This window comes from Neovison vison, chromosome 12, assembly GCF_020171115.1.
Source record: "Neovison vison isolate M4711 chromosome 12, ASM_NN_V1, whole genome shotgun sequence".
Classification (NCBI taxonomy): domain Eukaryota; kingdom Metazoa; phylum Chordata; class Mammalia; order Carnivora; family Mustelidae; genus Neogale; species Neogale vison.
Window position 1 is genome coordinate 88647668 of NC_058102.1, and position 12926 is coordinate 88660593.

The 12926-nt window shown below is 50.7% G+C and overlaps 1 protein-coding gene across 1 annotated transcript; it reads right to left on the reverse strand.

Moving 5' to 3' along the window:
• Positions 1 to 624: 624 nt before the first annotated feature.
• Positions 625 to 6332, reverse strand: KRT3 (keratin 3). The gene is made up of 11 exons (XM_044229171.1): positions 5915 to 6332; positions 5673 to 5878; positions 4392 to 4612; positions 3763 to 3823; positions 3326 to 3421; positions 2892 to 3056; positions 2344 to 2469; positions 1821 to 2041; positions 1440 to 1474; positions 812 to 989; positions 625 to 733 (listed from the first exon to the last, which is right to left on the reverse strand). Exons 1-11 carry the CDS (start codon positions 6330 to 6332, stop codon positions 625 to 627), a joined length of 1836 nt encoding a protein of 611 aa, XP_044085106.1.
• Between the last annotated feature and the right edge of the window lie 6594 nt (positions 6333 to 12926).

A 12926-nucleotide genomic window follows, 5' to 3' on the forward strand; every position in this document is an offset into this window, starting at 1 on the left:
GGTCCCACCTTCCCTCTAAAAACTGTGAGTCAACAGGACCTCCCGGAGTGTGACCCTGCCTCTACCATGCTCGAACAATACAGAAACCACCCAATCTTGCCCATTTCAATCCCATACAGTGGGTAGGAGGGAGTGACTGCCTTAGAGGCAAAGAATCAGCATTCCAGCAGTTCTGCGGACAGACAGCACTGGGAGAGGGGAGTCTCCAGTGGGGAGAAAGGTGGCCAGGGAAGACACAGAGGCTTGATGTGAAACACAATGCACTTTATTGGCGACAGAATGGTTGGCAGAGGGGTCCGTGTGTTATATACATCAGAACTGGTGACCATTTCCCCCAGGGAGGGGACCCCAAGGGCAGGACAAGGTGGTGGCTCAGACCACTCCTGGACAACCAGGCAGAGACGGGAGCCCGAGAGAGCACCCGGAGTTCTCGAGGCTGCGCTCGGCCAGGAGTCCGGAGGGAAGAGCCAGAGGCCCGGGTCTTCGAGCCCCAAAGAGCGGCTAGGAGGGGGCGGTGCTGGGATGGGTGTGGAGAGTGGGGTGGGGCGTGGCGCTGACGGCGGAAGGAAGGTGCGGCTGGGGGCATGAGGCACCGGGGAGGCTGCGGGGGCCCAGGCGCAGCGTTTATCTCGAGCAGCGCTGCGAAGACTGCGAGAACTTGACGCTCCCGCCCCGGCTGCTGCCGGAGCTGAAGCCTCCGCTGCTGACCCCACAGCGAGCCCCGGAGCCGAAGCTGCTGCCGCCGCCGAAGCCGCTGCTGCCGGCCCCGAAGCCGCTGCTGCCGCCTCCGAAGCCGCTGCCGCCGCTGAACCCACGGCCGCCGCCGAAGCCGCCGCTGCCGCCGCCGAAACCGCTGCCGCCGCCGAAGCCACTGCCACTTGCCCGGCCGAAGCCACTGCCCGCGCCCCCTCCCGCACCGAAGCCGCCGCCGAAGCCGCCGCCTAATCCACCTGCAGAACCTGATGTCGCGCCGCCACTGCTGACCACGGCTGCAGGGGAGAGGACAGAACAGTGATTAGCGCCCAGCGCCCACCTCCCTGTGTAGTAACTAACGGGCCCGGGATGATGGGCAGGAGACCAAGGCAGCTTTGATCACCGTGATGCAGTCTAGTGACATAAGGTGCTCACCCCATAGTGCTAAGTCATTAATGAACCTCCCAGTGGTTCCTTCTACCTATGGTCAATTCTTGATGACACCGTTGGAGATGATCCAGAATTTCTCTGCCCATTAACAGGCTCCCTGCTGGATATTCGCCGTCCCATATAGATCAATTAATAGTGCCCTGAACCCAAAACAATGACAAAAGCTGCCCCCTTCCATTCATGGAAAACCTCTCCAACTTCCATAGAAATATTTTCTAAGTAAGATGCTACTGCCCTGTGTGAGTGTAGATATTTCAGAATCGGTTCTCATTGTCATAGTTACTTTGGCTACTTACAGATGCTGACAGCGCTCTGGCACTCTCCAGACATTCTGTAGGAGAAAGCAAGAGACAGAGAGCTCTGTCACAAAGCAAATTTCCAGCAATCTTTCATGGATCTTGTGTTGAACAGCAACCAGAACTAATTCAGAAGCCAAGCAGATCAGTGCTGTTTCTGACCCTTCTGTGGACCATAACAGTGCGCACTGGTTTCACTTGAACTTTGGCCATCTATGGAAAGAGTGGGCTGGTGAAAGCAAGTGCTTCTCTGCAGAGCCTGTGGAAGGCGGAGGCCTCTCTCTATATAGCAGGCCTCTGTTCTCATTTACTTGGTCATTTATCAGGCTCTCAGCAGGTGCCTTCTGTCAGGGAGGGTGGGGAGATGGAATTAGAGCCCACCTGCACTCCTCCCCCTCCAGCAGCTTCCTGTAGGTGGCAATCTCCACGTCCAGGGCCAGCTTGACGTTCATCAGCTCCTGGTACTCCTTTAGCAGCCGGGCCAGGTCATCCTTGGCCTGCTGTAGGGCAGCCTGCAGCTCTTGGAGCTTGGCATTGGCGTCCTTAAGGGCCAGCTCCCCGCGCTGCTCAGCCTCAGCGATGGCCGCCTGCAGGTTGGCATTCTGGGGCAGGGAGAGGCAGGAGAAGAGATGAGCCTGGGAGGGTCCCATACTCTCTGAGTCTTACAATAGCTTATCCCATAGCAAGCATCTTCAAGCCAGGCAACAGTACTCCCCAACACCTACATCTTGTCTTCATCTACCGAGATATTTTACCTATCAATTACCAGCCCTCTAGACTGGCCTGGTCTTTGAACTCCCTGGAGGCCAGTGCTAACTGGGGATGACCCCAGAAGTCCATTCCAGACTAGGACTTCTGAGATCCTTACCCCAGCCCCCGCCAGTCCCATCCATTGCCATCCCACCTGCTTCTTAACATTCTCGATCTCAGCCCGCAGCCTCTGGAGCATCCTGTTGAGCTCCATGATCTCACTCTTGGTGCTCTTCAGGTCATCCCCATGTCTGCCGGCCGTGGTCTGCAGCTCTCCCAGCTGGGGAACAGAAGAGACGAAGAGGTGTTGATGTAGCTTTGACTGACTTATTTCTCCATCCCTAACATCACCCACCCATCCTTGAGGTGCTCAGTGAGCATTTGTCCAAATGACATTGAGTATGCTTTAGCAGGGACACTTTGGAGGCCACAGGGAAAAGAACCATCTGGGTTGCCATGGTCAGCGTTCTCCCACCCTTCAGTCCCTGAGCAAGCTAGAATCTGTCCCATGTGGTCTGACAGGGGACAGTGGAATCACCTTCCACCAGGGCCGGCACTTTCTGCAACTGAACAACCGTTAGAAAGATGTCCCCAGAGAGTAGAACCAAGAGGAGTCCACCCAGTGACCGCAGGGGACTCACTACCCAGCAGGCCCATGGGCCATGGCCTCCCTGACACCTCTCAGAGGTGTCTAGCTCCCACCTTGGTCTGATACAGCGCCTCTGCCTCGGCCTTGCTCCTCTGGGCAATCTCCTCATACTGGGCCTTGACCTCGGCGATGATGCTGTCCAGGTCCAGGAAGCGGTTGTTGTCCATGGATAGGACCACGGATGTGTCACTGACATGGCTCTGCATCTGGGACAGCTCCTACCAACACAGAGCCTGTTAATTTCTCAGGGCCTCTGCAACAAGCATAGAGAGGCCTGGAAACAACAGACCCATTCTCTGACTCAGCACTGAAGGTACATCTACCCCACCCTGCCCCGCAGCTCCTCAGAGAACCCCAAGTCTGCCGTCTACCCTGTGGGACCCCAACAAGGGGCCCTATCTCTTCCTGGGCTCTAGATACCAAAGTGCCCCAGTCTTGAGACTATCTCACCTTCCCTTGCTCCCCTCTTAGGAGGTAACGTCCTCACCATATCATAGAGGTTCGTCAGGAAGTTGATTTCATCCATTAAGGCATCCACCTTGGCCTGAAGCTCCACCTTATTCATGTAAGCGGCGTCCACGTCCTGGGAAAGACAGAAGCATAAAGGCCTCATTCCCCCAAGGAATAAACAACAAACTGCATGTGCAGCAGGAAAAAGTCAGGACAGGCTAGTGACTGACCAGTCCTTGTCCGAGGCTGGTCTGCACGTGAAGGAGTAACTCAAATGCCACTGGGATGATTCAAAATGGAAAACAAACGAACTGACTCTTTTAGGGATCTTTCCAGACTACAAAGAACCTGGCTTCTCTTTTTTGCTCTAAGTGCCTGAATTTGGCAGCTCCATGGCAGTGGAGTAAGAAGATTTCCCAGCTCAGCTGGAAACCTGTGCCCACAAGCCCCAGGAACCTTACACACAGCCCTTACCTTCTTCAGGGTCACAAATTCATTCTCAGCAGCTGTACGTTTATTGATTTCATCCTCATACCTGTAAGGATTAAAAAGAAATAGCTGAGTTTGGGTTTTGAGGTAGTCATACACACCTCTTTCGTCTGAAACTGAAAGTTCATCTCTCCATCCCTGTCCCTCAGCAGCCCCTCTTAGCAGAACACATCCTCCTTACCATCCCCCTCTTCGTTAGGGGGACCAGCCATTCCAGTTTGCCCCAGCACACTGGCCTTGTTCTAACACTGAAAGTCCCACATCCTGGGAAGCCTCTCTGTGCCAGGGAAACTGGGACGGTTGGTCAGCACATCATGAGTTGTGCCAGCATTTCTTCAGATCCTAGAACCAGAATCTTCCCCAACACGGACCATGAGGAAGTGCTTCCTCAAGCCTACACTCATGCCACTTGCCATAACTTCCCTTGTCCTTGGGGAAGGAGGGTGAGCAGGGAGCCCAATGAACCAAGCTGCCCTCTGTAAAGATAAGGAGAGGAAGACAGTCTAGGTGGGGGAGGGGGGCAGGGAGAAGGTGGACAGAAAGAGTGCGGGAAGAGCTGGGCCTCGAAACCTGGTTGCCCATGGCAACTTCCCGTTCGTGCATCTGTCACTCACTTCTTCTTGAAGTCCTCCACTAGGTCCTGCATGTTCCTCAACTCTGAGTCCAGGCGGCCCCTCTCCGCCAGGATGCTGTCCAGGTAGCTCCGCTGGTTGCTGATGTAAGTCTCAAAGAGGGGCTCCAGGTTATTGGTGCCGGTCATGGAATTTGTGCCATGCTGCTGGAGCAGGTTCCACTTGGTCTCCAGGACCTTGTTCTGCTGCTCCAGGAACCGCACCTGCATCGGGGGGAAGCCCCATCAGACAACACTAGTGGCAGAAGCATGGTGTGGGGGGAGGTTCTGAACCACCAGTAGTTCAGATAAGACTAAGTGTCTGAATCTCCCCATCCCCCAGCACAAAGGCCTAGAAAGGATGTGAAGTTAGGTCCCTACTGTAGTTGGAGAAGCTATGGGCAGATGACTGCTTGATTTGGCCCGTTAAAGATGCAGCATGGTTTGGAAAGTTCTAGAAGGAGGAAAAACACGTGGGACAACTGGAAGTAACCCTTGTCTGGAAGCAGAGATTTAAAGATGACTGCTCTGCATCACCAGGGGACTTCAGGACTCTAGCCCAAACAGTGTGCTCTGCAGAAATGTACTTGAACTCAGCAGCACAGCTTCTACCTAAAGCTCTGCTGACACTCAGCCCTTCAAGGGATGTGAATCACTGGGAACTGATACTGATTGGAATGCCATAATCAGCATGGCAGGAAGGATCCCATCAGTGTAAGCTACCCTGGTCTGGAGGGTACCAAGCACCCCTCTCTTCCAGACCAGGTCAATTTAGGGATACAGACTCACTGCCAGCTTCTCTGCAGACCTGTTGGGACTAAGGTTCCAGGTAAGCCTCTTTAATCCCTTTTTTAGGGCATCCACCTCCTTTGTCTGGCACAGGGGCAAGGAGGGAGCAGGCCTCCCAGAAAACCTCAAAGGGTAGCTCATGTCCAAAAAATGCCCAGTCCTGGGTCAGACCCGTCCCTGCAAGGAGTCGTGGCTCTTGCTGTGTGTTGCCAGTGCTGCAGCCTAGGCCTAAATAAGACAACAATCAGGAGACTAGAGCAGGGAGCCAGAGAAGCAGGACTTGCAGATGTCCAGGTCCAAAGAGGAGCCCATTGTCTTCCCTACGCAAGGGGCCATGTAGGCAAACTCATCAGCCTTGAATGTCTTCCCAGACCGTAGAGCTCTGCCTAACCATCCCCCTCCAGCCTGGCTCATCCAATATTGATCCTAAACACTGTCTAGAAGTCAAACTCAAAGTCCCAGCCCAGAAATGGGGGCCCAGTCCAAACTTCATCACCTTGTCGATGAAGGAAGCAAACTTGTTGTTGAGGGTCTTGATCTGCTCCCGCTCCTGGGTCTTTACTTGCCCAATTTGAGGGTCGATCTCCACATTGAGGGGCTGCAGGAGGCTCTGGTTTATGGTCACTTCCTGGATTCCTCCAGGGAAGCCACCAGGACCAAAGCCCCCAGGCACACCAAAGCCACCAGGTCCACCAAAACCACCTGCCCCTCCTAAGCCACCAGCTCCTCCAAAGCCACCAACTCCTCCAAAGCCACCAAGCCCTCCTAAGCCACCAGCTCCTCCAAAGCCACCAGCCCCTCCTAAGCCACCAGCTCCTCCAAAGCCACCTCCCATTCCTCTGCCACCACCAAAGCCACCACCAAAGCCACCTCCATAGCCACCCCCAAAGCCACTGCCACAGCTGCTACGCCCTCCCCCAAAGCCACCAGCCCGGGAGCCACCAGCCACACTGATGGAGATGCTCTTGTTGCCACCCAGGCTGTAGAGGCTGCGACTGCCAAAGCCGCCTGCTCCGGCCCGGAACCCACAGGCCCCTCCGCCAGCTCCCCCAGAGCGGGCCACACAGCTCATCCTGCTGCTGCCGGAGACCACGGCAGAGCGGCCCGAGAATCCCTGGCTGCCGCCACCAGATGTCTTGCAGACTTGTCTGTTCATGGTGAGAGAGCTTGATGAAGGAAGAGCACGAGAGTTAAACAGGACACTGAGAGTCAGAGGAAGAGGGAAGGGAACTGAAGACTTGTGCAGAATAAATCCCTTTATATACCTCAAGGAGGTGGCTGGGCTCAAACCAAGGAGAGATAATTAATCCCAAACAGTTATGGGTGGGGTTTGCCTCCAAGGCAATAAGTTTGTTCCAGGCTACTAAACACACCTTGAAAATAATCTGAAATGGTAAAAATGCTAAGGTGGCAGGCTTACCTGGCAGGGGGTGGCGCCTGGCGTGCCCCATGCTTGGGCATGGCCACCTCCTAGCTTTGTCTGACAAGACCCAGGAGGCACACTCATCCCTGCCAGGTGCTCAGCGGCCATCTCTCTGCCTTCCGCTGTGGAATGACTGGACTGGAAGGTGGGTTCTGGAGGTTCTGGTTGTCTGGGTAGTGGAAACAGTGAAGCCCACCCAGACTAAGTGCAAGGATCTCGACAGAAGGGATGATTCAGTTCACTCCACAGCCAACACATGGCCATTGAATGCCCGCTGGGTGCCCAGCTCGGTGCTGGGTTTGGGAATGAAATGATGACCTCTCTTCCTCCCTTTCTGGAAACAGAGCTCAGAGCCATGACAAATCTTCCTCCTATCCCATGGTGCAGGTCAGGAGGCAATGGCATTTGGGTTTGTGACAGTCTTTCAAGAAAAAGGGCAGTTAGCACCTATGCACTTTGATGAGACATCAGCAAAATTCAACATGAGAAATGTTTGTTTGTTTCCTTGCTTGCTTGCTTGCTTGCTTTGAAAATTTCCCGGAGAAACTACATTATTCCATATCTTGGCACATCTCGAAAGCGTCCTTTCCTGCTTCCCACATTTTTGCCACTTCTCTGGTTTCAGCCCAAGTCCCAGAGGACAGGAAATTCAAACATCAATTCTACCACCTGTTCACCAAGTAATTACTGATCTTCTAACTCGTGCTAGGCACAGTGCAAGGTACAGATTCTCCGTGGTGAACAGGACACACAGGGACCATTCTCAGGTTAAGGGACTAGGCTCCCAGGAGTCTGTAGCCTCAGTATCCAGACCCACCCCCAGCCTCGGGAAGCCGGACCAGCAGTGCCATAGCATGGCCATACGTGTCTGACTCTGAAAGCCTGAGAACTTGCCAGCCTGGAGTTTTTCAGAGGCTTAGGACTGGGCTTGGCATGTCCAAGAGGAAAGCCTTCCTGCCAAATTAGCCGCTTATCTCTCCAGGACAGGTCTTTTTTCGTTCTCTCTGCCACACGTTAGGCCCTGCTAAGGGTGTGGCTTGTGCAGAGCCGGCAGAAGCTGGCTCAATGAGAAGGGAGGAAAGGACAGGGGGTTGTTCAGGGCTGGGTGGGGCTGGGAATGGCCCAAGCACAGAGGAAATGAAATTTTCTTCTGTGACCTGGTTCTCCCATTCTGTCCTTCTCTCTGCCATTTGTTACTCACAGGCTACCCATCATCTTGGCCCCTTCCTGAGAATAAAGTCATAAGCTTTCCAGGAGTTTACGATCTTCTTTTTTTTTTTTTTTTTTTTTAGTTTACGATCTTCTTAACGTACTGGATCCCTTGCTTCTTAGCACTGTGCTTTGCCAATGATAGATGCTCATAAAAGTTGTTTGGTTGAATGAATCAATCAATTAATCAACTGATAAATTCATGAATAAATTAAGGCTTTACTGAATTACAACCAAATAAAACCGGTCAAAAGTAGGTTCAAATCCCATGACATGAGGTAACCTAAACTAATTGAGATTATCTTAGCATGAGGAATCCTGACCTCTCAAATCTGGTGCGCAGATATACGTGCACAATGAATGTCTCCTCCTTTCCAGTAGAAAAAATGTTGTGGAATCACAGTTCAGGAACCAACCAATTGAGAACCACTCCATCAGAGGGGTGGGGGGGGATGGGCAAAATAGATGAACGGGATTAAGAGACACAAACTTTCAGTTTATAAAATATTTATTTATAAAATAAATAAATCTCAGGAATGTTAAGCATTGCATAGGGAATATAGTCAATGGTATTATAGTAACTTTGTATTGTGACAGACACTTACCCTGGTGAGCATTTTATAATATATGTAATTTTTAGAATCACTATTTGCACACTGAAACTAATGTAATTTTGTATGTTGATTATATTTTAATTTTAAAAGAATCAATCAGGGGCACCTGGATGGCTCAGTTGGTTAAACGTCTGCCTTCCGCTGGGGTCAGGATCCCAGGGTCCTGGGATGGAACTCCGAGATGGGCTCCCTGCTCAGGGGGGAGTCTGCTTCTCTCTCTCCCTCTGCCTGCCCCTCCTCATGCTCTCTCGCTCTCTCTCTCTCTTTCTCTCTCTCTCCAGCTCACTTGCTCACTCGCTCTCAAATAAATAAATAAAATTTTAAATAAATAAATAAAGTCCCAGAGTCGGCTTAAAGTTGACTGGGTATTTGAGATCCTACAATCTGCCTCTTGCCTTGTACTGGGATCCCCTCCCTAGCAAGTCTAAACTGAAACTCTGACCTTCCCCAGCCACTGGCCCAGACTTCATGACATGTGAAATTGGCCCAAGGCCGAGAGGGTGGCCACCAACAGCCACCCTCCTTCACTTTTCTCCCTCAGAAGAACCACACTTTAAAGAATGAACCAAACCCAGAGGTGGGCCAGCCCCACCCCATGACTAAACATGACCAAAGCTGTTTAGATCCTCTGGGTTTCAGCATCATTAACCATTGAAGATGGCAATCACCTCGGCCCCTCTGAATCTCACAGGAACAGAGCTAGATGAGTGGGATCTGTCAAGTGTTTCAAAAAATATTTTGCAGAGGTACCTGTGTGGCTCAGTAGGTTAAGCATGTGACTCTTGATTTCAGCTCTGGTCTTGATCTCAGGTCCTGACTTCAGGGTCGTGAGATGGAGTCCAATTTCGGGCTCGGCTCTCAGTATGGAGTCTGCTTAAGATTCCCTCTCTCCTTCTCCCTCTGCCCCTCCCCACCCCACACTTTCTCTCTCTCTCTCTCTCTCTTTCCTTTTCTCTAAAATAAATAAATAAATCTTTTTAAAAATGTGCCACAAAATTTGGGCCATATTTATTTTTCTTAGTATTAAAAACCAACTACTTTAGAGCCAAACGGACCCAGTTTTTTCAAATTTTTTAAATGGAAATCTAACTGACATACATTATGGTATGTTCAGGTGTACACAGACCCAGTTTTTAAATCTCAGTGTTGTCACTGCACATCCCTGAGCAAGGTTTAACCTCTCGAGGTCTCAGTTTCCTTGTCTGTAAGATTCAGTTATTAATGATACGTTTCTCATAAGGTCATTGTCATGCCTGGAAAGTACCTAGCATACCCCCTGAGTTCAGGCCATGTTCACTCTCATTGTTAACTATTTTTGTCAGCTTTCATGCCTGTCAAAAGAATCAATTCCATAAAATGATTATTCCATTTGCATTTATCCATGTAGCACCCCCCCCAGGGAATGGGAGCACAGCTTGGGGCTGGATAGATAGAAGCCATATCGAGCTCCATGACTTGGGATGAGGGGAAGCGAGGGCCTCAGCTGTCAGCCTTCCACAGAAAAACCAGTGAGCAAATATGAAGAGTGTTTTCTGAGCCTTGACTCTCTCGGTTGCCATGTGTTAGAATCGTTTCCAAAGAGTTCACAGTCTAGACAAGCCAAACCAAGCAAGACTGTAAAACTGTTTGTTGTGTAGTGGGTGCTGTGAGGGCATGGACAGTTGGAAAAACAGGGAATCACACAGGAAGGCTTCATGAAGAGACATGGGCCAAAACTTCTGAGAAGGGCAGGATTAGAGACAAGGAAAAGCATTTCAGCCCAGGTGGTCATGAGCCAAGTCTCAGTGTTGAAAACAAGCATAGTTGGATTCAGAAAGTGATGACCATGGCAGACTTTTGTCATTTGTGGCTACACAACATCGTGAACATGATTCCTACATTTTGGCTATTTCCCACATTGTGATTCCCACCTTCCTAGGGCAAAATCCAAAAAAGATGTTCCCAGACTCCTTTACAGCTGAAGGCCAGGCCTCTGGCCTAGATTCTTCCAATGACGTAGGCCCTTGTGAGACTCAGACTCTGATATAGATGATGTAAGGAGATAGCCATGGACAGACAAAGCAACTGGGCTTCCTAGAGAGTGCAATGACAGACACATCTGGGCCTCCATGGGCAGAGGTGGGATGTTGTCACTTTGCCCCAAACATCATGGGCACAACAACAATGGCCACGTCGTTGTCACCAGAGCAGCCCCCAGGTGTGGCTGAGCATGACTCCAGGCTACCCAACTCCCAGAGATGCCGTGGGCAACAATGTCCCTTAATGCACTATTTTTCATTTACATTTGACAGAATGGATGTTCATATTTGTAGGAATGAGCCCTGACCAATACAGGGATGAGGTAGCCCTGGCTAGAAAAGAAAGGGACTGGAGGGTGGAACAGGATAGAGGGACTGCCTGATAGAATGAGGTTGCTGTGTGGCTGGGTTTGGGCCCTGAAGTCTAGGGTATGAATCCCTAGGATTCATAAACCCTCAGTGAATCAAGGTACCCAACTGTCCCCGAACTGGGGGAGGTTCCAGCCATGGCCAGAGCTCACTGATTCTAAGCCATACTTGCCATTCCTCTGGGGGGAATTAGCTTGAAGAAGAATTTTTGAGAAGCAAAGTCACAACCCACCATTGTCTTCACCTATTTCTAGAGCTGGGACCTCTCCAGACAGTAGCAGAAGGAGTGGAAGGAAGGGCTTAATCTATTCTTGTTCTGCTGCCACAATTTCAGAGCAGGCATTGCCCATGAAGGAACAGGAAGCCAACCAGGAACTGGAAATGTATTAGCAGGACTAGAACATTGATTCCGACTGAAGAGTCCTCAGTGATACAGGTGATGGAAGCGGAGGAAGCAACCCTGGGTTTAAATTCATGATGGTCCTGCCCCAGCCCTCTGGATTGGCAAGACCCAAAAAATATTTGGAAAAAACACAGTTGACTTACACTCACCCTGTATATCTGGATTATTTGAAGCTTAATTAAGCATCCTAAGCTCTTCTCCCTAGGTAAATGAGTGAGTCACTGTTTTACAGTGTATAAAATCAGCCTCATAGGACGCTGCAACCAGGAGACTGGCCAGTGTACTGCTCTGCCTCGAGGCAGTCCCCTGTCTTTCCACGAAGCCTCTCCTGCTCTTCAGGATCGCCATGGAAGGCTATTTATCCAAACTTCTAGCATACCCAGACCATCAAGGCACCACCCTAAGCTGAGGAAGTTCTTGGATCTAGCTTCAGTACTCTCTGCTCCAGCAGGAGACCACCTATTTGGGGGATCAATGTAGTCAGGGTCTACAGGGGTCTCACCCACCTGACCATGATGCCACTTTGGCTCCCACCCCTATCCAGATCTGAAGGCCCCTCTTCACATCAAAAATCTATATTGACCTTCACATAGATTAGAATTTGTACTTTCAGGGCACCTGCGTGGCTCAGTGGGTTAGGGCCTCTGCCTTCGGCTCAGGTCATGATCCCAGGGTCCTGCGATCGAGTCAGGCATCGGGCTCTCTGCTCAGCAGGGAACCTGTTTCCTCCTCTCTCTCTCTCTCTCTCTCTCTGCCTGCCTCCCTGCCTACTTGTGATCTCTGTCAAATAAATAAATAAAATCTTTAAAAAAAATTTGCACTTTTGGGGCGCCTGGGTGGCTCAGTGGGTTAAGCCGCTGCCTTCGGCTCGGGTCGTGATCTCAGAGTCCGGGGATCGAGCCCCACATCGGGCTCTCTGCTCAGCAGGGAGCCTGCTTCCTCCTCTCTCTCTGCCTGCCTCTGCCTGCTTGTGATCTCCATCTGTCAAATAAATAAATAAAATCTTTAAAAAAAAAATTTGCACTTTCAGTATTATTGGAGAACATACACTTTTACTGTGAACTCAACAATGTTTTTAAACAAAATTACTGTGAACTCAACAATGCTTTTAAATAAAAAACTGATTTTATACACTGTAAAACAGTGACTCACTGTTTGGCATACATTTCAAAATGGTAATACACATGCATGAAAAACATACGATTTATTCAGTCTACAGACATGTGTGCACATTTGGATGCTTGGAACCCTGACAATTAACACAACAGCCCCTTGAGACCTTTAGCCTCAGGGCTCAAACTCCTTCCAACCAGCCTCTTCCACTGTTGGACAGCTCTGTCCCTTAGACAGGTCTCGCTGTCCCCAGGTGAAGTTCCCTGCCAGGCTGTGCCCTCTGAGTGCCGGCACTGCCATCTTCCCTGCCTTTGTGTCCATCAGCATCTGGTCCTGGCAGGCCTTTAACGGATGTGACCTGAACTGACATGACTTTGCTCTCATCTGGCCTTCCAGAGCAACACTCACAAACCTCCCTGGCTTCAGTAGGACACCTATTCTGACATAAGAAAATACTGTTGAATTTCCAGAAGCTGTTCTCAACTGGGTTCAATATACCCAGCTGCTTCTCCCAGTTTCCAGCACTCTTCACTCTATTTTGTGAATGAAACTCTTAAAATCTCGGTGCCTCATTAAGGTATAATACTCAGAGGTGATGTAA

What these genes read in the sequence shown, in the direction of transcription:
- KRT3 (XM_044229171.1), bottom strand. Translation starts at nt 6,332, where the DNA reads ATGAACAGACAAGTCTGCAAGACATCTGGTGGCGGCAGCCAGGGATTC. An exon ending in TGGTGGCTTTGGAGGAGTTG is followed by an intron (nt 5,879 to 5,914) that starts GTGGCTTTGGAG and finishes TAGGAGGGGCAG; the next exon opens with GTGGTTTTGGTGGACCTGGT. An exon ending in AATTTGTGACCCTGAAGAAG is followed by an intron (nt 3,422 to 3,762) that starts GTAAGGGCTGTG and finishes TGTCTTTCCCAG; the next exon opens with GACGTGGACGCCGCTTACAT.